The following is a 25,736-nucleotide window of genomic DNA, read 5'->3' as shown; positions in this document are numbered from 1 at the left end:
ATATTTATATTGATGGTGCTTGAATGTAATGAAATTTCAGGATAAACATTACCTTTATATTTATACGGTTTTTATGTGAAATTTATTTCATAAAATTTTAAGTTAAATTATAATTTACATATATATCTCAATTGTAATGAAAAGATATTCCATGCGATTCTCACTAGTATATTATTAATTAAGAGGCTAAAAAAATAATTTTCTCTATATATTATTTATTTTTATTCAAATTAGTAATTATTTTAATTTGTTACTAAATAAATTCTCATACTTTAAAAAAAAATTTTAAGTTATTCTCTCTTAAATTGAATGTCATATACCACGAGATATCTTATGTTACATTAAAAGAAATTGAGTGTAAATCAGTTATGATTAATCCACAAATAAAATTCTACATTGAATGAATTAGTCTAAGGTTGAGAAGAAAAAAAAATTAATCTCCTATTCCCTAAATCCTCAAATCCAAAACCTTATTCTCATTAGAGCTCAGTCATTGGGTATTAACTAATCGTGTTAAGCATGTTCAAAATTGTGGCTGGTGGCATAACATCAATAATAACTTGAGGAAGTTGTGAGGATGCTTAATCAATCCATCAAGGAACATGTATTGATTAGTCATGGTAGCGCTCAACAATATTTATAACTTACGGTAGTTTTTAGCGACATTTTTTTACTAGAGAGATCGGAAATAGTGGGCTTGAATTTATCTATAGTATATTCGAAGAGCTTGAGATAATCCTACAAGGCCCATTACTGGTGCGAGTTAAGCTTTGAGATGGATCTCAAAGCCTATGTAGTTATGGAAAGAGACTTTCATATTGATCATGGTGATGTTGACTGTAGTAAAGATGAATTACAAGAGCAACTTAGTATGAAAACCTAAGAGGGACGAAAGGGTGGAGTCACAAAGGTTTAGATAGAGAGCATTGTGGCACGTGAAATGGGCTATTTGGTGTCATAAATGAAGGAGCTAGCAAAGAGAAATAAAAGGAGATCGTGAGCCACCGAAAAGCCAGATCGAGAAAACAACACGTGATGAGGAGTTGGTGCATATGAATAACTGATGCAAGATGTGGAATAGGAATGTAGTTATGATGATCAAAAATGGAAGGTTCATCTTTATCTTAATCTTGATAGTTGAAGGACGAAGATCACAATCGAGCCATAGTGAAAAGAAAGGTTTGTATTCAGAATTAAAAAAAATTTCGAGTCTTTCTTTTTTTAATTTTAGATCAGTTTATATTTATTCAAGTTTTTTTATAAACTAGTTTAAGTAGGTACAAATCCATATTCTTTTAATAAGTTATTTATTGACACATGGTAATTAAGTTAACAATGTTAACTTTTATTAACAAGAAGAAAAAATATTAAATCTAATTTTTTAAAAAAATTACAGGTAATAATTTGACTAAAAAATTAACATTAAATAATTTAAATAAAAATAAATACTACATGAATTAAATCGTTATTTAACCTTTAATTGGAATGCACTTTTACAGTTCTCCTTTTGCATTTTAATTTAGATTATCCACCATGGACAAAACAAAACGATGTCGTACTGTAATACATAAAAATGATCCCCTCTAAAATCTTCATAGCGTTTGCATTTCCACCACCCCCGAATTAATCTCCTCCCTTTCAGGGAGAGGTGAGAACAACAATTGGACTCCTCACAGAATGATCGGGGCTTACCCAAACAAGCTCACCGGATAACACCTCTCCCCTCACCGCCTTCGTTACTGTAACCTTAAGCGTGTATATCATCTGTTGTTTCACCCAAGTGAAGGACAAACTAGGCGGCTCAACCACGACCTCAACCCCGGGCGGCGCCAGGATGGTGGCGTTGTAGACAGATGTAGCAGGGCCGACGTTGATGACCGCCCGCTGAAAAATGGCGAACTGGGGGGCTTGGCTGGGGTTGACAACGAGTTGAAATGTAGGGTAGTTGAGAGCATCGTGGTTGTTGTCATAGATGAGGTTCGAGCAATTTACTGTCTCTACATTGGTAATTCTGTGAATGATGGATTCTTCATAGCCTTCACGGCATAAGAACTCGATGTAGATAATATAATCCATGTCGTAGATTAAACCGGGGTTGATAGCTCTTGTTGGGTTGACTTGGCCAGCGCCATAAGCTAGTTCGCCCTCTTTGTGTGCTGTCCTGTTTAGTGGTGTTGCTGATTCAACAGAAAAAAAATCCGTGGTTTAATGTTTAAATCGTGAAAATGGTGAATTTTAAAAGGTGGGTGTATAAGTATATATGTATGCATATATATATATATATATATACCTGTGGTCATGATAGCAGATTTGATAGCAGCAGGACTCCAATCTGGGTGGAAAGACTTGATGTAGGCGGCGATACCGGCAACGTGGGGTGTAGCCATTGAAGTGCCGGACATGATGGTGTATTTTGCGTACTGGGTGTCACCTTCTAAGCCAGTTAGTGTCGCGAGGGGGGTGTAAGCCGCCAAGATGTCAGCACCAGGTGCAGTAATGTCGGGCTGTGAATTTTAATTTTATGGGTTAATATAAATGGTGAGAAAAATAAAATATATTTATTTATATGTACCTTAAGAAGGCGGCGTGATATTGGATTTGGCCCTCTGGATGAGAATGAAGCAACATGTGGAGCTTGGATTTTTACTTCCTCTGTTCTGTGGATAACCGCTGTGGCAGATCTACATGTACATATATATATATATATATAAATTAAATGGTGAGTAATGAAAATGAGAAAGATAAACGAAAAAAAAATGAATTACTTGTTGGAATTGATGTAATTTTGGATAAGTTGAAAAGTGGAATTCTCGACGGCGGTTGCGGGGATCATGTAAGTTTTGGCTCTATCAATATGGTCGGTCTCCAGAATAGTACCAGCTCCTCCCAAGTAGTTAATATCATAATCAACAGCATAATGATCTTTGCACATAACAATTTTTCCCTTCACCTTCTCCTTGTCCAGCCCAAAATAGTCACAATTCCTGCATTGATTCATCACTTCATCAATTAATATCCTAATCACTACAATGATAGATATTATGTATATGTCACTTCATACATTGCAATTTCCCTATATTCTGGAACGCGAACAGTATCGATTGCGTTAACAAGGGGGTATGAGTTCTGATCCGGCTGAAATGCATTTATTCCAACTCCCTGAAATATTTATTACTTATGAGTTAGAAATGTAAGATGGTAAGTGGGATGTAATAAATTAGAAAGAAGAAGATAAAAAAGAATAAGTCACAGTATAAAGTTGTCCATTTCCCAGTTGAATTTTGCTTATAAATCCTCTATCAATGGTGCTAGCAGCAACGGTCAAAATCCAAGGAGCAGGGTTCGAAACAGTAGAAAGCTTAGGTCCACCGTTTCCGCCGGCTGCAACTGTAATAATACCCTTCTTCATGGCATGAAATGCACCGATTGCTAGTCCATCTTGTATATAATCTCCACCTGGACCTCCCCCAATAGAAATCGATATAATATCAACCCCGTCTGCAATGGCCTGATCGAATCCCGCTAATACGTCCGAGTCCGAGCATCCTCTGCTCGCCCAACAAACCTTGTACGCTGCAATCCTTGCTGATGGCACCGCCCCACGAGCTGTTCCTTTCCCCAGGCCGTATAGGTTCGCACCCTCCACCAAGTTACCTGCCACCGTTGATGCCGTGTGAGTCCCGTGACCGTTCACGTCCACCGGTGAAAGTATATCTTCTCGATCAACCCACCAATCCGTCTTGATGTACGTTGCTCCTACAAGTTTCCTGTATATTGAAAAATCTATGAATTTCTGCTAATAATTTCAAACATAATCGTCCATTTTCTCTTAATTAAGAACAGAGAAGGAATGGTTGAACTCGACCTGTTACATCCAGTGAAATTAGCATATTGTTTGCAACTTCCCTTCCATTTTGCGGGTATAGGGCCAAAATTAGTATCCTTAAAACTGTCTGCATCTGGGTTGATTCCTGGAAAATGAATTTGTTTATATATATATATATGTGTGTGTGTGTGTGTCGTAAATTAGTATCTTAATTATATTAAAAAAAATTGCTAAATGAAAGTAATGTATTCAAAATTTAGATTTTAAACCTGAATCAAGAACACCAACGATAACGTCACTCTCGACTTGGAGATTTCTTTGAGTATTTATAGGAAAGTCGATGAAGTCCCATGATCTTGTTGTTTGAAGCTTACGATACCGATTTGGGAAAACCGACACCACATGCTTATTTTCTGGTTCAACCAAAATTTTCATGTATTTATTATACATTTGTGTATAATGAATTTAGAAAATAAAAATCTTAAATGCTCTAAAGGGGTTAAGACTTTTTTCTTTGTTTTTTATCCAGAAAATATATATATATATATATTTAATGAAAATTTCAGGCGTACCCATCAGTGCCTGGGCTTCATTTTTAGTAAGCCTCGCTGCAAAACCATTGAAGCTGTTTGAATAGCTGTAGAGCATTGACTCCCTAGCTTTAAGACTATCACTGCAATTATAAATGCAAAATAAACATAGTTAATTAGTTTTTTAAAAAAAATGGAGGGAAAAACACCCACACAAACATCACATATATTTATAGACACATAATTTATAACATACACATATATATACACATAAGTATGTACGTAGATACCCACCCAGCTCCCTTGACTGATGAGAGGAGACGGAGTTGCGATTGAAGTACAGGGTTTTGTGTTGGCGATCCATTATATTTGAACTTTGGAAGATCTCCCATGTAAACAATATAAGATTGCTGCATATACACATGCATGATTAATTAATCAAATTAATCCTTATGCCACATATAAATACACATACACATACATATTTATATATGCATATTGCATATATGTGTATACCTCTTCGTCATCAGGAGTAACTGGAGCAGCAATACAAGTGGTAAAAATGAAAAGAAGAACCAGAAGTTGATAGACAGGGAACGGTGAAGATGGTAAGAGGATGGCCATGTTTGATCTCTTCTTAGGCTTCTTGTTCCCTGTCCCCCTCCCTCTAGGTTGATTAGACAAGAACTATACACACATATTTATATAGAGTTTTGAAACAAATGACAACCATGTTATTAACAAAAGGAAACGACTGGATGAGGACAGATGGTATCTGCAGAGAAGTAGGTTACAACTCCATTTATAGGGTTTGGAAGCTTTATGGTTTAGAATATTAAGCCTTTTAAGTGTGAAAATGATGAACAAAATTCTTTTTCATATTATTTATAAATAGTCAATATCATTTTCGTTAGTCGCCGTTGTAATAACTTGTGATCATCTACCAACTTTAGACAACTTTTTGAACTGTTTGCAAAAAAAGGTCAATTTAGTTTCGCCAAAAAGAATGAACTGAAAAATCTTGTCCCAATTAAAACCAAAGATTATGTAAAATTTTGATAACATTATATGATATATAACTATAAAATATCAATATATATTTAGGTACGTAGTATATTGAATCTAAAGGTATAAAGGAAGTCCAAAACATTCAAGAAACTCGACATTTCGAGTTTTTATTATCTATATCAAACAAAAATGATAAAATTAATTAGAAATTAGATAAAATTTGCAATAAATATTTAGTAAATATCATATATATATTTTTTATATATATTGAAGAGCCGAAGGTTTTATTTGACTTGGAAAAAACGGAACGACCTCCTCCGGTCTTAATCCTCTACTTCTCGTCGCGTAAGATCGAACCAATCTTAAACCCTAAATTCTACAAAACACCGGAAATGCTCTTCGCTCGCATCTCCCGCCAAAAGCAACTCCTATTCTCATTCTACCTGAGAATCCTCGAGCGCCATTTCTCCACCTCCACCACCTCCAAACTTCACGATTATTACTGCTTCAAACCCCCACCAACGCTCTCCCCAAATCACCAAAACCCTTTTACTAACCCTACAACGAATAACAAGAAGAAGCAAAAACCCCGGTACCGCCCACCCTCGTCTCTGGAAGGTGTAAAGAAGGTTCACTGCGACCTGCCGTTCGATTTCCGGTATAGTTACACGGAAAGCAGTCCGAACGTGAGGCCTATTGGACTAAGGGAGCCTAAGTACTCACCGTTTGGACCGGGTCGTCTGAACCGAGAATGGACCGGGGTATGTGCTCCGGCTGTGGACCCGAAGGTGAGGTCCGTAGATGGAGCCGATGATCCGAAATTGGAGGAAAAGAGGAGGAAGATGAGACAGAGAATCCAGGGGACGCCACTCACTGCAGCGGAGAGGAAGATTTTAGTGGACAAGTTTCAGAGAAATCGAACAAATAGGCAAATTAATTTAGGTGCGGTTTCCCTTTCCTCTCTTTCTAGATTTCAATATTGTGTCATGCGGTTGGCAAATTGAGCATTTGAACTTCGATTTGATAAGTATAGAAATGTGTTTATCATCTGGCTATTTGACAATTTTGGTGGGTTTGGTGTGTGGAGTGATATTGGTTTGCTGGTTACTTCCATTGAGCTGGCTAAACTGTTGATTTGATTGACTGAAGATTCTCTGGATTGCTGAACTTGATTGATAGAGTTTTGTTGATGTCATTGTGGTCATTTTGCCGATGTTGTTTCTCCCATAAATTTATTTTTTAATTGATTTTTCAGAAGAGTTTTTGAGTTGTGTAAATGATGAAAATGGTACAGAGGGACTGCTCTTCTATAGCATTTAACTGAAATTGAACTGGATTGATGAAGAGTTCTAGTTGTTGTCACTCTGGTCATTGTTGCTGGTGTTGCTTCTCCCGTCAACTTGGTGTTAATGGATATTTTTAATTAACTGTTCAGAAAAAAATTTGAGTTGTGTGAATGGTGAAAGAGGATGCCAAAAAAGGGACTGCTTTGTTGTAGCATTTAACTGAAATTTAATTGAGTGGCATCTGCTCTTCACGGCTTACTTATAGTGCAGTGCTTCAGAAATCACTTTCAAATTGTTAAACACAATTTAATGTATCAGTGTTGATTGATGTTGTATCTTCTGTGAGGAGTTGGATATTTACAAATTAGCTTCTAGTATTTCCTTGACAACTTATCGTTTCTCTTGCTTGCAACATATAAAAAAATCAGTATGGATGTCAATTTTTTTGCCCCTCATCTGCTACAGTTGCTTGATGGTTCCTGTCTCCAAGCGGCTTAGGATTTTGACACACTTCACCTTCTATATGGATCGAGTTTTGGTTGTTTATCTGATCTGCCTCGTACCTTTGTTATTTTTGATAGTAGTGAGGAGAACTAGTGGTATTGGGACTTAACATGGTCTTTTTGATGGATTACTTTCATTAGCTGGCTATTTCAATAACTTGATTGATTGAATTTTTTTTTCATTACTAAACTGTGGTAATGAAGAATGTTAGTCTTTTGAACCTGTTGCGGTCCTGATGTTGCTTCTGTGTTAACTTATTTAAGATGGGTTGGGGGATTGTTTCATTGGAGCTGAGAGCAATTATTGATTTGTGTAAATGGTGAAAGAAGATGCTGTGTCAACGCCTAAAAGGGACTGCTGAAATTTTTCGGTGATAGTGATTTGGGTCTCAAGATTTATTGTTTAAAGCTTATTCCTCAAATCAAACAACAGAATGCTCTTTCAGATTGTTTAAACAGATTCATTATGTCATAATTGTTGATATAATAGCTTCTGAGAGGATTTTGGTGCTATGCAGAATACTTTTTGAGCATTTCCATTACACTTTATTTCTCATGCTTGTAAAAGATAAAGAAAATCAATATGAATATTGAATTTTTTATCTTTTAGGCAAATTATAGTTTCAAACCTGAATTGAAGTTTAATCTCCATTGTATGTTTTGTGACGCTTCACTATCCTTTGGTCTTGATTTTTGGCATTACACAAAAAATCATTAGTTTTTTTTACTATTATCTTCTAATTTTTGGGTTATCATCTTAATTTTTTTTTGTTTAGTTTTGAACTTTTAATATTCTCATAAAACTAACAGATTTGCATAAAATAATAAAAAATCAAGCTACAATTACTGAACTGTTGCAAAAAGAAAACAAGGATTGAACTACAATCAGGCTAAATCACAAGGGGGGAAATTGTACTTTTAACTTTTTTTTTTCATTTGCTGCACTTCTCCAATGGTTTGTCTGTTGGTGGCATTCGAGCATGAGATGCTTTTGACTTCCTCCATGAGTTGAGTTTATTTAGTTGATCTGGTAGTGTATTTTCTTATTTTTCCTGCTAGTTAAGAACATCAGGGTCCATTTAGTATATAAAAATGTCTAGTTCCTTATTTCTAAAGTTATATGTATTTTATTCACGAAAAGCATATGAATTAATTAACAATGATGAAAATGTATAGTCTATTGGTATCAATTGGGTGATTGCAGGTACTGTTAGGGATGAACTTTGGATATGGGGAGGGATTTGTAAAAAGTCAAAAACTGTAAAGCTTATTTCTCTAACTATTTTTTGATGGTGTAGAAAGAGAGAAACAATAGATTGTTTAATACGTGGTTTAATATTTTTGGGTCTCCTATTTTGGGCCATGACCCTAACAGGTGGGATGATTTTGGGAATTTCATTGATGTTCTAACCAACATGTAAATATAATGTACATAGGCAGCACCATGTTGATGCCATATACATTACTCATTCTTTTTTATTTTTAAAAAAATTAACAATGAAGAGAATGATTGTCAAAATGATGCTAGAACATGAAAATTTTAAAATATTATTTTTGTTGTTTTATATAAAACTCTTTCTAATTCTACTTGATATTCCACAAAGGGTGCGTTTGGTTGGGTTTTGGCTTTGATTTTTGTGTTTCAAAAGCTTTTTGCAACCAAACTGGTAAATTTTAAGTGCTTTTAACCAAAGGTAAAGTTAAAATCTACTGTTAATAGTTTTAAATGCAGAAATGACAATATGTATCTTTTAGAAAATAACTTTTGATTTTACTAAAAATTTATTGTGAAATTTTAAAGTCATTTTTACTAAACAGATAGTTTTTTCTTCTTTAAAGTGATAACACTTGTAAGTATTTTTACCAAATACCAAATAACTTTTGAGTAAAAGTGTTTTTAATGGATATTTATTTTAACATTATTTTTAAAACTCACAATACAAACTACAACTGAACCAAACACTAGCGCACCTCTTATATATTTTCATGACTTATACATGCATGAACTCATAAATTTGGGAAATGAAAAGTATAATATCAAATGGAATCTTAGTGTTCTCAAAAAAGGAAAACTCGAAGAAGCTAATAGGTAAGCGACACCAAAATTACTAAGGGCATAATGGATCAACAATTTGGTGAATTGTTTCCTCCTAATTTCCCTGTCTTTGTCTTATAGTAGTATGCCATGTGTCCATTTGTAGGGAGAGATGGTTTAACTCACAATATGCTGGATGAGATTCATAATCATTGGAAGCATGCTGAAGCTGTCAGAATTAAATGTCTTGGTGTCCCTACTGTTGACATGAAAAATGTCCGCACCCAGCTTGAGGTATCCTGTTCTCCTGTAGCAACATCGGCCCTTCATCTGCTCCAAACATTTTGCTAAAACTACTATTCATAATGTACCTTTTCATTTTTTTCATTGACTTCTCAAAAATATTATATCTCATTGATTTTGTAATCTATGTCAAGTGTTTCTTTGGCAACAGGATGTAACATATTTTCATGTGTCAATTCTTTTCTATGCATTAGGGAGCATAAATAAGTAAATGGCTATGAGATGCTACCTTTTCTGGAGAAGGATTTAATCCAATGTTTACATTCCTTTGACAGGATAAAACCTTCGGAAAGGTCATCCATAGGCATTGTGGTACACTTATATTGTACAGAGGCAGGAACTATATCCCAAAGAAAAGGCCTAAGATTCCACTGATGTTGTGGAGACCCCACGAGCCAATATATCCTAGACTAATCAAAACGACAGTTGATGGGCTGAGCATTGCGGAAACAAAAGAAATGCGAAAGAAAGGACTGGCAGTTCCTGCTTTGACAAAACTTGGTATACCTCTTTGCTTTTTTTCTCTTAGCAGGTGCTTTTTACTTATTATTCCATGACCATTTACTTGCAAGTTGTGACTGCAGCAAAAAATGGTTATTATGGTAGCCTAGTACCTATGGTCAGGGACGCCTTCCTCGTGAGTGAGCTGGTACGGATAGATTGCCAGGGCCTGGAGCGAAGTGATTATAAGAAAATAGGCTGCAAACTTAGGGTAAATCATTTCTGTGTTAAGCACTCAAGGTTCATCATAACCGATAATAACATAAAATCAAGTGGTAACTGTTCTCCAATTTTTGCATAGGACCTGGTTCCTTGTGTGCTGGTGACATTTGATAAGGAGCAGATCGTGATATTGAGGGGTAAAGACTATAAACCTCCAGAGGATGGACAGTTCTTTGTTGGTCGGGAATATTTTGATAACCCAGATGATAATTCAATTTGCTCTGATGTGGAGGAACATGATATAGCTTAAATGAGATCAACAGCTAATGTTACTACTCTGGTGAGGACGTGTAGTTAATTCTATGGCTAAAAGACAAGCTTCAACATGAGATGATTTTGTTGGACCCACCAGCAACTAAGGACCATCGAAAGAAATGAAATTGGCCATGTGGGTACGAAGATAAGCGAGTTAATTTATCTTCCTCAAGAAGGTGAGTTTTGTAAATTTGTGAAACAATTCTCTGGGGGTCCGGCCATAATTATTGGTGCTCTTTCCTGCCTGATATCGGAAAGAAAATTAAAATCATGGATGGAAAGATGCCGGATGAGAACATGTTCATTCAGATTATACTAGTAAGCTGTGTTATAGATTTTCCTTTGTTTCTTTTGTAGATCCTTAAAATGGGGATTGCAGGATCAGATTAGAAAATGAGGGTGTGCACATGCAGCTGCACTTTATTAGAGATTGGATCTGAAACATGGCATGATGCCATACAAGCATCTGACTGATTTTCTCATGGGAAAGGATTAGCATTTTGTAGCCTGAGTTATCTGTAAAACGGTCCGTTCCCTTTCTTGTCAGCCAATTTAATTGCTTTATTAAAGACATTATTTATTGTGTATTAATATATAATTATTTAAAACTTGATTATTTTTTTCTAGGAATGTCAATGGGATGAGTTCTGTGCCGAGTTTACCAAATTTGAACTTAATCTGATCGTATCTTCGAGCTAACTTAAATTCATTCATTCCGTTTCAATTTTTTCCCATCTAATTGGATTTGCATTTCGATAAAATTTGATTCGATTCTTTTATTATATTATCTTATTGATATATTAATTATATTTATTAATATTTATCAAATATATACATATACATGTTAAATATAAAAAACTGAAATGAGTCTAAAATCTGTTTTGTGTTTTGGCTAATCTGAATCTGCACTTTTAACAAAAAGATTGTGGGATTATATCAGTTTCTCAAAGTAATTAAGTGCTTTTTTCTGAAGTCAATAGTCAATGTTCTATAAGTACTTAAGGAGTACTCAAACTGCCTGTGGATCTGCAAATTTATTATTTGTTAATTTATTATCTGCAATTTTTTCATTACCATATCTAACTTACTTATATATATATATGTAATTGTGAATATTTTTTTATTTTTATTTTTGTAAAATATATTAAGTTTATTTTTAATGATTGTTGAAAATCATAATAATTAAAAAATAATTTTAATAAATTTAAATTATAAAAGATAATGATAAATAAATAAATAATTGATTTAATATTCATAAATATAATTATTGGAAGGGGAAGTGTGCTTTTTTTATTATAAGGTGCATGAAACTCCCTGATTTTTATGCGGACATCATCTTGCCGTGTAATAAACGTTGGATTAAACTAATCCATGTTATCATATCATTTTAACTTTTTTCTTCTATACATTAACAATCAATTTTGATCTTTTTATAATTTTAAAATTACATTTTCGCTAAAACAATTCCATACAAAATTGAAAGAAAATTATAATTTTTCATTTTGGTTAAAATTTTAATTACAAGTTTACTAAGTGGAATTGATTACGCTCATTTTAATAGACATGTGACTTCCAATAATATTTTTTTTAAAAAAAAAAATTCACTTTTAATATTTATATTTACAAACCATAAATGATGACAAAAGTAAAAGAATACCATAATACTAATACCAATATGTTTACACAATTATTAATATGTACTTATTATGAACAATACTTTTTTATTGAAAAAATTATTAAGTTTGAATTTTTAATTCGATATAATAGAATTTAACTGTTATAAAAAAAAAAAACTATTATGATATTCATCGATTAAGCAATTTGATGAAGTAGTATATAATGATATATATTAGTAATTATGATACTTAAAATTACGGACATGTAATATAAAAAACGTTATACCAATAGTTACAATCTGATAAAATTAATTAACAGAATATTACTCATATAAACCATCATTTTCTGCTAAACTAACAAAATTATTTTACCACACATTGTCTTAAAAAATAAACTTTATAAAAAAATCAACATGATATTATAAATATAAATATAAATAGTACATGAATCTTAGTTCTTTTAATTACTTTTTTTCCCAAGGGATTTTCAAACTTAATCATTTTTCACCCATGTTACATTGAGAGTATTAATTATTTTATTTTAATGTATATTATACTTCAGTACATTGAACATTAATATTTATAATCTCTTAAATTAAAATTTTAATCATTTCATCCACTTTTTTCTATTCATACCGTGCAAGTCGAGCAATAATTTTTAGTTGGGTAAAGGAAAAAAAAAATACATAAAGCTTCTAAAATACTATGAAATATTTAATATTAAATATAAATAATAAAAAATGGTCTGAAAATATTAATTATTAGATATAATTAATAAAAAAAATAAGTCCACATTTAATAGAACTCAGCCTGTGAAATAAATTTGATAAGGACTGAAGGAACGTATTCATAGACAGATGCATTAATTAAATGAAATTCACCAAATCAATTCTTTATTTTTATATTCCGTTTTATTAGGGAAATTATTTGTATAAAAAAATATTAATTAAAAAGAAATATATATTTCTGTATTCAACTTGAGTTGATGAAACAAGATTTTTCTTTCTTGGTCAATCATGGGAGGCAAATTGGAATTCAGCACATTGAAAGGCCGTGTTTGCCGGATATCATATTTTATATACATATATATTTATACAACCAATTTTTTTTATGTATAATTATTATATATATAGATTTTTTATATTAACAGTTTGCTGCAGGAGCTGGCCCCCAGTTGTGGTGGAAAAGAATAAATAACTGACGAAGGAGATGCAAATCACGTGGCTAAAATATATGGAACATCCTTTTTCTCGGGAAACAAACAATAATAATAATCCACCACAGGCGCCTACTCCATTCGTGCTTCTCTAAAAGACTAAAGCCCTCTTTTCTCTCTTCATCTCCTGTAGGAATTAGGATTTTCCCGCACCTTCCGTCTCCTCCAACAATGGCAGCCGTTGATCTTACCTCGCCTCTCCTTACTACCTCTCAGAAACATTCTCATCAACCAGAGCTCATCATCACCATCCGAGACGACAATCCAGTTTCTAATCGATCCACCCTCCAGAAATCCAATAATCACATTAACGACCGCCATTATGCTCAAAATTGCGACGCTGCCCACCTCGATTCTCGCAACCCGTACGAGTTTATCGGTGCAACAGAGCTTTCCGTGCCTCGGTCAACCACGGTGGACCCATTTCGAAACTCGACGCCTTTGATTTCTGGGTTGTACGAGATGATAAAGATTGTGGTTTGTCTGCCTATCTTTTTGGCTAGGTTGGTCTTGTTTGGGCTTTGTTTGGCAATAGGGTATCTGGCGACTAGGTTGGCGCTTGAGGGATGGAAGGATAAGCAGGAACCAATGCCCAAATGGAGGTGTAGAGTCATGCTTGTAACTCGGCTTTGTGCTAGATGTATTCTGTTCTCATTTGGGTAAGCCGTTTTTTAGTTGATTTTTCATTTATCTGCGATTTTCGTTTCACTTTTTACAATTCCCGGTATTTCCGGTTGTTCGTTAAAGTCTTGGAATTGAAAGTTCCATCTTTGGTCTTTAGAAGCAAACATGTAGACTTCAAAATAAAATTTTGGGTCATTTGTGTTAATAATCTGGGTTGGATTGATGCTTGCGACCTTGCAGTTATCACTGGATAAGAAGAAGAGGGAAACCTGCTCCAAGGGAGATTGCTCCAATAGTTGTATCGAATCATGTATCATATGTTGAACCTATCTTCTATTTTTATGAACTGTTCCCTACGATTGTGGCAGCAGAGTCCCATGATTCCATGCCCTTTGTTGGGACCATTATCAGAGCGATGCAGGTAATTTCATGTCCCCACCGGTTTCCTTTTTTTTTGGGTTTTAATAGGTTCTTTTAATGCTTAAGCTTCTATTCTTTTTTTTTTTTTTTTCCTTTCAAGGTGATATATGTTAATAGGTTTTCACCATCATCAAGGAAGCATGCTGTTAATGAAATAAAGGTAGAAAGTTTGTGTACCTTTTAGTGATTTAATTTTTATTACGAGTTGTTACACTTAAGTCTGACAATCCATTTTATGGTATTTTTCTGCTTTCTTTTATCCAATTTGCTATCTTTAAGTCATTATTTTTTTGATATGACATATTGAAGTGATCTAGCTTACATGGAAGCTTAGTTAGTTCCAGCCTTGCCTTTTGTCTGAGGGTATTATCTATTATTCTTCTTTGGAGAAGTCTAAGGGTATTAGTTATAACATATATCCTGACATTGTTGTTGCTTACTGAAATAGAAAGATGTATGAACATCTGTTCCACTGGCAGATTCACTTGAACTTTCTAAATTTTCTACAGAGTGGACTTAAGAGACTTGGGTTTTATTTGATCTAGAGTGGTAGCTGAGTAGAGTTAGAAGTAATTATCTTGCTATAGTATCTGTATTGACCTTGTTGTGAGAGGCTTCATCCATCCATTTGAATTTATAGCAGTACTCTGACTTGCTATAGATAGAAGGCCTACATGTTCGGCAAGTATGCTTACAAAGTTCACATAATTATAGGATTATAAACAATTGAGGGAGAGGAGGAGGGGGCAAGGGGGGGGGGGACACAGTCATCAGCATAAAGAATTAAGCAGATAATTTATATTTCAATTAGGCATTTGGATACCGGGCTCCATTCTCAAAGCTAATACAATGTTTAGTTGTTCCATCGATCCTAAAATTCATGGAAGCACATTGGTGTCAAGTTTGTGCACTGATTATGTTTTCTGATGTCATTATCAGATTAAAACTATTGGAACTGTGTATTTCAAAAAAAAAAAACTTTTTGAACTATGGTTTAAATGCCAGTTAAACTTTTTGCCTTCATTGTCTTAAATGTGATTAAATTTAACATAGGTACACATATAAATAAAATAAGCTTTTGTGGCTCTAAGTTGCTGAAAAGATTCAGATGATTTTATCAATTTATAAGCTATTTGATACAGAAATGTGCTTTCAAGGATCTGAATACAGAGAAAGGCTTCGTGCAATAAATTTCCTCGAGTGTTGTTATTTCCGGAGGGAACCACAACCAATGGAAGGGTTATTATTTCATTCCAACTTGGTGCATTCATTCCCGGTTATGCAGTTCAGCCTGTAATTGTTCGCTACCCCCATATACATTTTGACCAATCTTGGTAGGCATCTATCTTTTTCTGGAAATTCCATTTGGTGCTGTTCTTTTTGATATCTTTCAATTTTTAATGCTCTCTTTTTGGGGATTTTTCATTGTGCAGGGGAAATGTTGCCTTGTTAAAACTAATGTTTAGAATGTTCACACAGTTTCACAACTTCATGGAGGTAAGCTCATCTGTGTAATTAATGTGTCATGCAACTTTTTTGCCGTATGATTCGATTTGAAACTAATTGATTTCATTTATTCAAAACTGGGCAGATAGAATATCTTCCTGTGATTTACCCACTTGACAATAAAAAGGAAAATGCTGTCCACTTTGCCGAGAGGGTAAGTGTATGCTTGAAATTCATTCATTTTGAGTGGATTGTTTTGGACTGATTGATGTTTATTTTGATTTTAAATGTTGATGGAAGCAATGGGAATTGCACTCTTCCTATTCTAATTTTTCTGTATGCTAAAAAAATCGCAAAAAATTTTAAACCTCTTGAGATATTTTTTAATATATTTACTAAGATATTCTTGGGTTACATTTGGTTGAAATGAAGATTCTTTGGAATAAGAATTGAAGTGCAATAGAAATAAGCTAGAAAGATAAATGGAAATAACATTCTAATTCCATGCCAATTCAATGTTCATTTTAAGTTGGTTGAATTTATGACCCCCACCTTAATAGGTTAGAATACAAAAGTATCATTCTAGAAATCACCATAAGACTAGAGTTGGTTAAATTATGAATGAAATATGAAATAATTAATTGATTGAGGTCTAGGAATAAAGTGAAAATAGAATAGATTAACCAAACAGGTCGTTAGTGAGTTATATTGTACATGTTCCTCTTCTTAGATTGTTTACAATTCAATGTATTATGAATGCAGACCAGTCATGTAATAGCGTCTGCTCTCAATGTTGTGCAAACATCTCATTCCTATGGGGACGTAATGCTTCTCATGAAGGCATATGAATTGCGGCTGGTATAAAACTATGAATCTCTTGCTGAATGATTATTTTATTTGTTTGCAATTTATTTAGCTTATGAATCCCTTTTCTCTATTTTCTTTGTTCTCTTTCCAACTGGTGATTTGTTTCTGACAGTTCAAAAAATATAATCAAACATTGTGGACAATGTAATCATGAATTTGAAATTTGAATGTAATTTGAAACTAATTGGATTCTCACGAACTTTAGGATCTCGTGATGCAAGGGATTTGGAAAATATAATCATGAATTTGAAATTTGACTGTAACTTGAAAATGATTGGATTGTCACGAAGTTTTTGTTGAGATCTCGTGATGCAAGGGAATCCTAAGTCCAGATATCTAGCAATCTTTCCACCTTCAATTGTTTCAGAATTGAAAACAGGATAGGAGACAGCTATCTTCATGTATTCTAATTAAGAAATAAAACATTTGTCCACAAAATGCCATGAAGTTGTGATAAAAAGAAATATTCGCAATCTGTATTTCAGCTGATATTTCTTTTTCATAATTTCTGCAGGAAAATCCTTCAAGCTATATGGTTGAAATGGCCAGGGTTGAATCAGTATGATCTTACACTAGAATACTTCATATTTGAATTCTTTCTCCTGTTATGATTTTGGAAAGTGAAAGAAATTCATATTTGCAATTATATTCGCTGGGCAAAGATTTTTCTTTTTGAAGGTTTTCCTATTTTGAAATCATAGGGAGTCTTTGCAGTTTTTCCTTTTCAATTTATTGTCTTTTGGCTTAGTTCAGATTGCATGCGATGATTAAGTATTCTGAAAGATGTCCCAACTTGGCTACAATACTTGTTGAAGTTAGGTATTGCTCATCTTTGGTGCAAAAAATATGTACAAAGTGATAACAAAAGTTCCTTTAATCATACAATTCCTGAATGGATGGGTGGGTGAAAGGATAAGAAAAGGAAGATTTTCTTTCTTCACTGAGCTTATGCTGTTAGATTAGCAATATCACCTTGAACCTTGCATATGACAGTGATAATTAAAGTCTTTTGAAGCCTATTGCTTTAGATCCTGCTACTGCTTCCTCTATAGTAGGACTACGTTCCTTCAAAAAAGTATAGACAATTTGTCAAGGTGGTGACTCCACTTGTAGATCACCTTGGCAATCTGTATTTTCTTTCCAAATGGCTTGATTTGGTTTTCAAGGTTTGATTCCAAGTGCATTAATTCTTTAAGGCAATAGCAAATGTCCTTTTCTATTTCTGCAATTACATGGGATTTGATTATGTTACCTACAGTTTGAGAAAAGAAGAGGTATTATTACGTTTGTATATAGGGTATCTTCTTTTTCTCTTCATTTAATCTTCTCAAGTAATGATCCAGTTATTTTGTTCTGCAGTTATTCCATATAAGCAGCTTGGAAGCTGTAGACTTCTTGGATAAATTTCAATCCATGAATCCAGATGCCAGGTATTCTTTTATGCATTTGCTTAAGTAAAATAAGGACCTTGCTTAATGGCTGTTGGTGACGGACTTTGCTGAATTGGTTCTCTTTGGTTGTAAGCCAACCTTGTATGTCTGCTAAGGATTTTTATTGGGTTGCCCACCTAGAAAATGATCAGTGATTTTGATATTTTAACTTCTTTTTCTCTTCATATTCTCTGCTCCCATCTTTTTGTTTATTCATTCTTTAAGTATGTGCTTAAGTTATATGCTTATTGGTAAAAACCAGAATATATACTTCTTTCCCTCATGATTTCTGTTTTACCATTGGTGATGCATCTTAATATTAGTTGTACGATGACACTAAGTATCAAACTCTTTTTAACAATTGGTTAAGTTGCATGTATAAGAATTATTATATTTCATTTAATGTTTTTGCAGAGGTCGTGTTACATGCCTTGACTTCTTGAGGGTTCTAAGACTCAAGCCTTGCACTCTTTCTGAAGAGGTTAGTGATGCTCAAGAAAAAGGAGAATATGTTCTCTGGTTTCTGGAGATATTTAAATCAATAATATTTTGTGTCTCTCTTCTTGAGTGAGCAAAAATGTGCAATGTTGTTGTAAAACCATCTTGTGACGTACTTGGAACCCTTCAATGATAACCTAGCATTAAGATTAAAAATAAAAGTAAAGGCAGTGAACTTATGTGAAATAATGCTTTCTTAGGCTTGCACTTAGTGGTACAGCTTTTTATGGTTTACAGCTGAAGGTGATACTTTTTTGTTTACGTACTACTTGTGGTTGCTTTTGGTTAAGATAATAATAGCATTTGACTTGCTTAGATAAAAACTGTTTAATTTCATATAGGTTGAGTTGAGCAGTTGTAGTGTTTGTTTGAATTATAGCTAAATAAAATAGAAGCTACATAGAGAAACTCAAACAAAAAGATCCCAGTTACAACATGGAGTTGGTAACTTTCACCTTGAAAGAGTGCTTCCTGTACCATAGGTATGTTTAGGTCAATGATGATGATCAATGGAATTTGCAGCTGTTCTATTTGTTCCTTATGAAGATTTCTAGAAATATGTTTCTTTTGAATTGGACTTGGTTTCTTGTAGTTTGGCCCAAAAGGTAATTAGTGAAATTGAACCTACTTGATTGCTCGAGTACATTTAATATTTAGAACGATATTTTATTTTTGGCACCACATTTGCATGGTGATAGAAAGAAAATTTCAGCCAGTAAACAAATGCAGAATCTTGATTTTTGTTATGTGCCCTTATTTTTCTTTTATATTACTGATGAATCCTTAATTTATACCTATGAGTAAACTTATTATTTTGCTGACATTCTCTATATTGCAGATTTTTGGTTTCATTGATGTGGAGAAGACTGGGTCAATCACATTTAAGCAGGTAATATAATTTGTGCTTGTATGTGGCTTGTTTGGTATACCACTTAAATTTTAGATTTATGTTTGCAAGTAGAGGAAGTGTGTAAATAATAAATGAAGTATGTGTACCTGTGTACTCACCTACAATTGCACACTAAGCCACCTGCCCAGTGAAGGCTCACAAACCTATTGTGTTTGATTGAACCATGACTAGATGCAATAGGAAAGACTTGCTTTGGGGGTTTTAAAGAGTCGGATTGGCTCAAGTCCTTCCTTGGGATTTTGATTTGTGATTGATAACTATTTGGATTATCAGGTGGGCAAGTTCCTAGGTAATGATATTTAGAACAGGGAAATCTGATGGTTCGCATAAAAGTTGTGCTCCCGAGAGGTTGCAAAAAGACTATTGCTTCTTTTATTTTTGTCCTTCATAAATATTTTCATGCCCGAGTCAATTAAAATCTTTTTCTTGCAGTTCTTGTTTGGATCAGCTTACATCAAGACTCGTCCGTTGTTCCGGCCAGCATGTGAGCTAGCCTTTGCTGAATGTGATGCAGGAGGAAATGATTTCATCTCGGAGCAAGAAGTATGTTACGTTTTCCTTCTCTCCTTCATTCTTTAACCATTTCCTATTCGTTGTGTGTTTGTAGTTTCACGATGTCTCATTTTGCTGTTCATTAATTGTTTTTGGTTTCAGTTGGGAAATACTATTAGATTTGCAATTCCAGAGTTGAATGATGATGAGGTAACAGATACCCTTGTTCATCAAATAACCGGATTTTTACCACAAAAGTAAATGGTTGTTAGGGACGTAGCTCAGGGAATTTGGCATAAATAATTTTTGTATTGTAATTAGTCCTTTCTGATATTTGTAGGTCCATGAAATGTTCAACTTACTCGACTCTGATAGTGATGGAAGAGTGAGTAGGACCGATTTCTTGTCCAGCTTACGAGTGAACCCTCTGCTTATTGCACTGTTCTCACGTGCCTTGTTGCGAAGGCAGTCACTGGAGGCGTGCCAGGGGATGGTAGAGGAGATTGTGTGATGGAGTGGCACCATGGTTCGTGTGGGTGAGATTTCGGAAAAGATGGTATAAAATTATACTTCCCTATTAACATCCCAGATTGTGAGGTGGTGTTTTTGATGGAGGGATGATGAAGAGGGAAAGGTATGGTAATCAAATTCGTTTGTGCATGGGGTCAAAATATTTTTTGGGGTTTGGCCCTCTGATGTTTGTAAGACAAGTTTTTTGATGTTTAGTTTGATTGATCATAACAGACATTGTATTTGTCTCTCTCGAGATATATATATATATATATATTTATATTTACCACTGTTTTGACGTACAGGAGGAATGCGAAAGATGTTACTGTGAATCCTCCTAAAACTGACATTTGAAGTGTCCGTAAAAATCAAATAAGAAATCAGAAATTAAGTACGCAAACTCTTAGATATTTGTTAATTAATTAGACTTGAGACGGTATGGATTTTATGCAACTAATTTAGAATATTAAGAAAATAAGCATGGGAAGATAATTAAAAAATTAATGATAAATTCATCATGCTAAATATGTATGCAACTAATTTATTTAATATATTATTAGTTAACTCAAAATTAATTTAGTATTTTTAAAAATCTCATAAAATTATTAATGTATTTTCACATGTCTGATATAATAATAATAAGACTATCACAGCTTCATCAAGTGGGTTGTAATAAAATAATCATTAAATGCCATCTTGATAGACAAACAGACCCACTCAAAAACTTTAAAAAAAAAAAAAAAAAAATAGTTGGGGGTGAAATCCTCGAAAACTTTTCCTACCACCATCATTATTTTCATTATTTGTTACGGTACAACTTTCTTTTTAGTGATCTAAAGTATAATAATATCTATACACTATAATAATAATAAAATAAAAAATCTTGTTATAATTTTATATGCATTGTATCTGAGAATGATACAACACAGAAATAATCATAATCATAATCATAATCTGAAAATAACACACAACTTTTATGATTAATCAGGCTTAAGATTCTAATTCTCTCTCACACGACTTAGGCTTTACCCATTAATTTTATGATTACTCTGAAGTTTAAACGTTATTTACGACTCTCAACATTTCCCCTTGTTATTTTGATTTTTGGAAAAAAAAAATTACGACAGCTTTGAGATGCATTTTGTTTACGCAGTCAAAGATCGTACTACGTTATCCTGAAAATCCTAAACTAGTTTATATTATATCGCCATTAATTTTTAAAGAAAAGGGTGGGGGGGGGGGGGTTGTTGAAAAAGAATCCAAACCAATAGAATTCCGACACGTGTAGAGTTGCGTGATGCCATCGGCATGAGCTTTGCTTTGGACGTATTTTGAAAAAGAAAGTCTAAAAGGGAATAGAATCGTGAGACGTGTTAGAATCTGATAAGGCCATCGCATCAGCAGAGATTGGTGTTGAGTGGTCCCACATCCCACAAGATAAGAGAGAGCGGTCCAGTTCTAGCAGCAGCCCAGGAGAAGCACGTGCCATTTTAGTTAAAAAAATCTTTTAAACATTAAAGATTAAATCATCAATCAAATTATGCGAACCGACTAAATCCATAAAATAGTTTTCTACCCCCCATTCAATTGAATTAGTTGAATATCTGTTTTTAATTAAAAATTGAATCAGTTAATTACATTCGATAAATTTAATTTTTGCATTTTTCAATTCCGCACCCATAAACTTAATACTAATAATAATAAATAAATAAATATATATATATATATTGATATTTGAAATTTAAGAATTTATAAGGACATATGCTTTTCTTCACATTTATTAGAGATTTTTATCAAATGAGAAAGTTGTCATTGACGCACGTGAACATATTCATAATTCACGTGCGCATTTCATATCCTGTCGGCCAGTGTTGACGTGTCACTCTCCTTTTTTCTCCTAAAGTTTTTTTTTTTTTTTTTTTTTTTTAAAATATATATATATATATATATGTTGAGATATTATATTTGCCAGCAAATTGTACCCTCACACAGTTAATATACTAATAAATTTTATTTAGCATACTTTCACCAAGTTAATATATTATGTGATATCATATCTTAAAGTATTATATTACGCACATAATTTAAAAGTTCGAATACTTAACTATTTCAAATTAAAATTTAAGCACTTAATTACATAAAATATTAAAATTTAAACTTAACAGTGTATTTAATTAATCTTCTTTTTTAGTTCTTTCCATTGAGCTTTGCTACAAACTATGGCTTCTTTGTATCTATATATGTATATATATTTCACATTCACATTTTAAATTATTAAAGACACTTTGGATGTCTATTTTTTTAACTTTTGTTGTGGCCCTATTATAGTAATTTTTCTAAAAAAATTTAGGCCAAGTCTCCTAGAGTCCGAAAATATATGTGAAGAACTCAATTCTCATATTGTATATGCATGAGACTTATTAATTCAATAGCCACGTTAATTAGAATATCATGCCAAAAACTCATGTGCCACCCATGACATTATCGTTAGACTTTTCATAATAAATAATTTTAATATGTGGTAGTCTAAATTCTTTATATATCATATTTATTTTATATTCAATTTTATCATTTTTTTTTTGAGTAAAAAAGTTACACTTTAGTTAATATTTATTTTAAATATGTAACACCCGGATCCAAAAATTGGTTCATGATAATTTTACGGATTATGGAATATATATAAATAAATAATTAAAAAAATTTATTTTATTTTAGTTTGATTGAATTTTTTTTTAAAAATGAATTATGGACGAAATTAAAAATAATTTTGAAAAAAATAGGTGAAAATTTGAATTCGGATGGTATTTTCGAAAGAAAATTTAAAAATAGGAGGTCAAAGTACAAATAGAGAAAGTTCAGCCACGTAGCAGTCTCGACGAACCGAAGCGTGCCGCGTGGCCAGGCGCGCTAACATCGGTGCCACGCTAGCAATCCGCGTGCCCCACGATCGGATGGTTCAGGATCAACCCCGCGCGCGTAGAAGGCCTGGATCTGTTTTCACCTTAGGCCCGATCAGACGGTCGAGATTAATCGCGATGAACGGTTTAGATTCGTTTCTTCTTAGGTGTGATCATACGGATGAGATCGATCGAGATGGACGACCTAAATTAACACGGATTAGTATAAATATTTTGCATAACACGAAACCCAAACGTTGGCCGCCCACCCCCCGGGGTGCCGTAAAAAAAGGATCAGATGCCATGGAAGGAAGTCGACCGCCAACCGCCTCAACAGCCCAAAACCTGTAACCTCCTCCAATGAGTCCCTTTTCGGTTCCCCTTTCGTGTGATTTTTCTACCTTTGTATTCATCGTTTTATTTTATACAGGTTGACCGAAGGATGAATCCCAGCCGCGAAGGAGAGCCGGCGGAACCGCCATACCCAGAAACCCCACTACTGATAGGTTTCAGTTTCATGATTCTTTTGGCCAACGGAAGCTCCCTAATGTGTTTTTTGCAAGGATACGTGTAAAGTCGGTCGAAACCAGCCTAAACTGACCAAAAACGGTCAGACTGAGGCAAACTGTCACCGCAGGCAGCGGCGACGTCGTTGGAGCATGGCGACAGCACCATGCCGAAATCACGAAATTGGCTGAAATAGATTTTTAACACCGATTTTGAATTTTGGAGGTATTTTTTTGGGTACGTGAAGCGTGTTTAATCTCCGCAAGAAAATTCAAGAAATCTGGGGACCGCCAAGAGGCACGGTAGAAAGTATGGTATTTCAGACACCGATTCGGGTAAGAATTCCCCACCATATTTTCTGTTATAGAATTGAAGTTTAATAATCAATCATATGGTATTTTATGAAATTTAGAAAATTTTGAGAATAATTACAGGTCACTAATGGAGCCGGAATAAGTTAGTTAATTATTTGTCATGTTTAATTAATTATTTACTTATACAGCTTTAAATATATGATAATATATTAAAATAGTTAAATGATTCAGTTGTATTTTCTTGATACATATATCGCTTATTTTGCGTGATTTATGGTTGATTTGTGAAATGTGAAATTAATATACAAATAGAAAATTGTTTGATCATGTGAATTAATAAATGGTTGTCTTACTGGATATCATGGGAGATGGTGGACGGATTAGGTATATAGGAAATCCTACTGTGAACATACCTCATACCGGACAGGGTATTGAGGGATGGTACTTTTGACGCTTATACTGGACAGGGTATGGAAATGACCCGATTCACCCTCATACTGGACGAGGTATCAAAGGATGTCATTTTTTGCGCTCATACTGGACGAGGTATGGGGATAACCGGTTAATTGACAAGTTTAGATATTGGGTTCATGCATAAGGCAATATCCCTATAGACCCCCAGAGGTACCAGTAAGCAGATAAAAAGAAAAATTATTGTTCTTACTCACTTGTATAAGAAATCATAATGTTATTCGAGTTATTGTCTTTATAGGTCGATTTTGAAAATCTCATAATGGTAAGTATGCAATAAATAGTTTTTTAATGATAAATGAACTTACTTAAATTAAGAGCTACATTAGTCATTTTATGTTTTTTTTTACTAACCTTCAGTTTATGTATCGGTGAGTAGTGTGATATTCTTATTGGGGTAATGCAGCTCACTCCTATTAACCATTTCGGATCAAGAAGATCAAGATCCAGATCCTAATTAGCATGAGGGTGGTGAGTAGGTGTCCCCTGGATCCTATCAAGAGCTAGTGGAGGTTAACCTCCCTACAACATTTATTTACTATTTTCATATGTTTATTTCATTTTTTTATGAATCACTATGAAATGAACATTTTTGTAGTCTTATTAAGCATTTTAATTTATGTGTAAGAATGTAAACCCTAATGTTATTATACACTTCTACATCTTTAATTCAAATTTATTTTACCCAGGGTTTGGGTGTTTATAGTTGGTATCCGAGCCACGTTTCTCGGAACCATTCCTTACACAAAGACTTAAAAACATCAAATACAAAACTATCACTCAACATTTTCTTGTTAAATGTAGGTACAAGAAATGAAGAGAGGAAGACCTCCACTAATCGAGTAGCTCGGGATGGCTTACTTCGAGAGGATGTTGACTAACTCTTTAATATGTTTGAGAGACTCATCTCTACCCAGCAGGCCTGGGAGGAAAGAAGGGAGCTATCTGACCTTCCCTCACTGCCACAATTTGAGCCACCGTTGCAGCGGGAAGATCTGGAGCCACCCCAGTACAACCCTGCTCCTCTACCGTACTATCTGGCACCACCA

At 33.8% G+C, this 25,736-nt stretch overlaps 3 protein-coding genes and 1 long non-coding RNA gene across 6 annotated transcripts; 2 read left to right on the top strand and 2 right to left on the bottom strand.

Annotated features, from left to right (window-relative positions):
• Positions 1-1,469: 1,469 nt before the first annotated feature.
• LOC110819559 (subtilisin-like protease SBT4.14) lies at positions 1,470-5,387 on the bottom strand. Its single transcript, XM_022048804.2, has 11 exons — positions 4,873-5,387; positions 4,651-4,766; positions 4,399-4,499; positions 4,096-4,239; positions 3,866-3,971; positions 3,251-3,767; positions 3,062-3,159; positions 2,766-2,984; positions 2,573-2,681; positions 2,291-2,504; positions 1,470-2,177 (listed from the first exon to the last, which is right to left on the bottom strand). The coding sequence occupies exons 1-11, from the start codon at positions 4,978-4,980 to the stop codon at positions 1,639-1,641; spliced, it is 2,271 nt and encodes a 756-aa protein (XP_021904496.2). The 5' UTR covers positions 4,981-5,387; the 3' UTR covers positions 1,470-1,638.
• A 258-nt stretch (positions 5,388-5,645) lies between these two features.
• Positions 5,646-11,135, top strand: LOC110819494 (RNA-binding CRS1 / YhbY (CRM) domain-containing protein). 3 transcript variants are annotated; one of them, XR_015819121.1, is made up of 6 exons: positions 5,646-6,306; positions 9,355-9,482; positions 9,767-9,992; positions 10,076-10,203; positions 10,294-10,995; positions 11,097-11,135. XR_015819121.1 is itself a non-coding variant. In XM_022048716.2 (5 exons), the coding sequence occupies exons 1-5, from the start codon at positions 5,757-5,759 to the stop codon at positions 10,462-10,464; spliced, it is 1,203 nt and encodes a 400-aa protein (XP_021904408.1). In that variant the 5' UTR covers positions 5,646-5,756; the 3' UTR covers positions 10,465-11,091. The 3 variants fall into 3 exon arrangements, 1 of the variants encoding a protein (XP_021904408.1); XR_002540683.2 differs by lacking the exon at positions 11,097-11,135 and having other exon boundaries at positions 10,294-10,645; positions 10,827-11,091; XM_022048716.2 differs by lacking the exon at positions 11,097-11,135 and having other exon boundaries at positions 10,294-11,091.
• Positions 9,374-9,785, bottom strand: LOC148253692 (uncharacterized). Its single transcript, XR_015819122.1, has 2 exons — positions 9,721-9,785; positions 9,374-9,518 (listed from the first exon to the last, which is right to left on the bottom strand). It is a non-coding gene; the product is annotated as an uncharacterized LOC148253692 (long non-coding RNA).
• Positions 11,136-13,292: 2,157 nt separating the features above from the next.
• Positions 13,293-20,892, top strand: LOC110819447 (calcineurin B subunit-like protein). The gene is made up of 14 exons (XM_022048640.2): positions 13,293-13,960; positions 14,166-14,346; positions 14,446-14,505; positions 15,516-15,679; positions 15,779-15,842; positions 15,937-16,005; positions 16,554-16,649; positions 17,173-17,217; positions 18,018-18,088; positions 18,503-18,569; positions 19,425-19,475; positions 19,929-20,039; positions 20,151-20,198; positions 20,329-20,892. Exons 1-14 carry the CDS (start codon positions 13,473-13,475, stop codon positions 20,497-20,499), a joined length of 1,686 nt encoding a protein of 561 aa, XP_021904332.1. The 5' UTR covers positions 13,293-13,472; the 3' UTR covers positions 20,500-20,892.
• The last annotated feature ends 4,844 nt before the right edge of the window (positions 20,893-25,736 follow it).

Source organism: Carica papaya, chromosome 5 (genome assembly GCF_054855325.1).
Source record: "Carica papaya isolate Zhongbai chromosome 5, ASM5485532v1, whole genome shotgun sequence".
In the NCBI taxonomy this organism is placed as follows: domain Eukaryota; kingdom Viridiplantae; phylum Streptophyta; class Magnoliopsida; order Brassicales; family Caricaceae; genus Carica; species Carica papaya.
This window is presented reverse-complemented; position numbering and strand designations above follow the sequence as displayed.

Coding starts and splice junctions, on each gene's coding strand:
- LOC110819447 (XM_022048640.2), top strand. CDS start 13,473: ATGGCAGCCGTTGATCTTACCTCGCCTCTCCTTACTACCTCTCAGAAA. Junction 14,347..14,445: donor CCATTATCAGAGCGATGCAG/GTAATTTCATGT, acceptor TTTCCTTTCAAG/GTGATATATGTTAATAGGTT. Junction 16,650..17,172: donor AGGCATATGAATTGCGGCTG/GTATAAAACTAT, acceptor TAATTTCTGCAG/GAAAATCCTTCAAGCTATAT.
- LOC110819559 (XM_022048804.2), bottom strand. CDS start 4,980: ATGGCCATCCTCTTACCATCTTCACCGTTCCCTGTCTATCAACTTCTG. Junction 3,768..3,865: donor AATTTCACTGGATGTAACAG/GTCGAGTTCAAC, acceptor TTCAATATACAG/GAAACTTGTAGGAGCAACGT. Junction 2,985..3,061: donor GAATATAGGGAAATTGCAAT/GTATGAAGTGAC, acceptor GAATCAATGCAG/GAATTGTGACTATTTTGGGC.
- LOC110819494 (XM_022048716.2), top strand. CDS start 5,757: ATGCTCTTCGCTCGCATCTCCCGCCAAAAGCAACTCCTATTCTCATTC. Junction 6,307..9,354: donor AAATAGGCAAATTAATTTAG/GTGCGGTTTCCC, acceptor GTCCATTTGTAG/GGAGAGATGGTTTAACTCAC. Junction 10,204..10,293: donor AAATAGGCTGCAAACTTAGG/GTAAATCATTTC, acceptor ATTTTTGCATAG/GACCTGGTTCCTTGTGTGCT.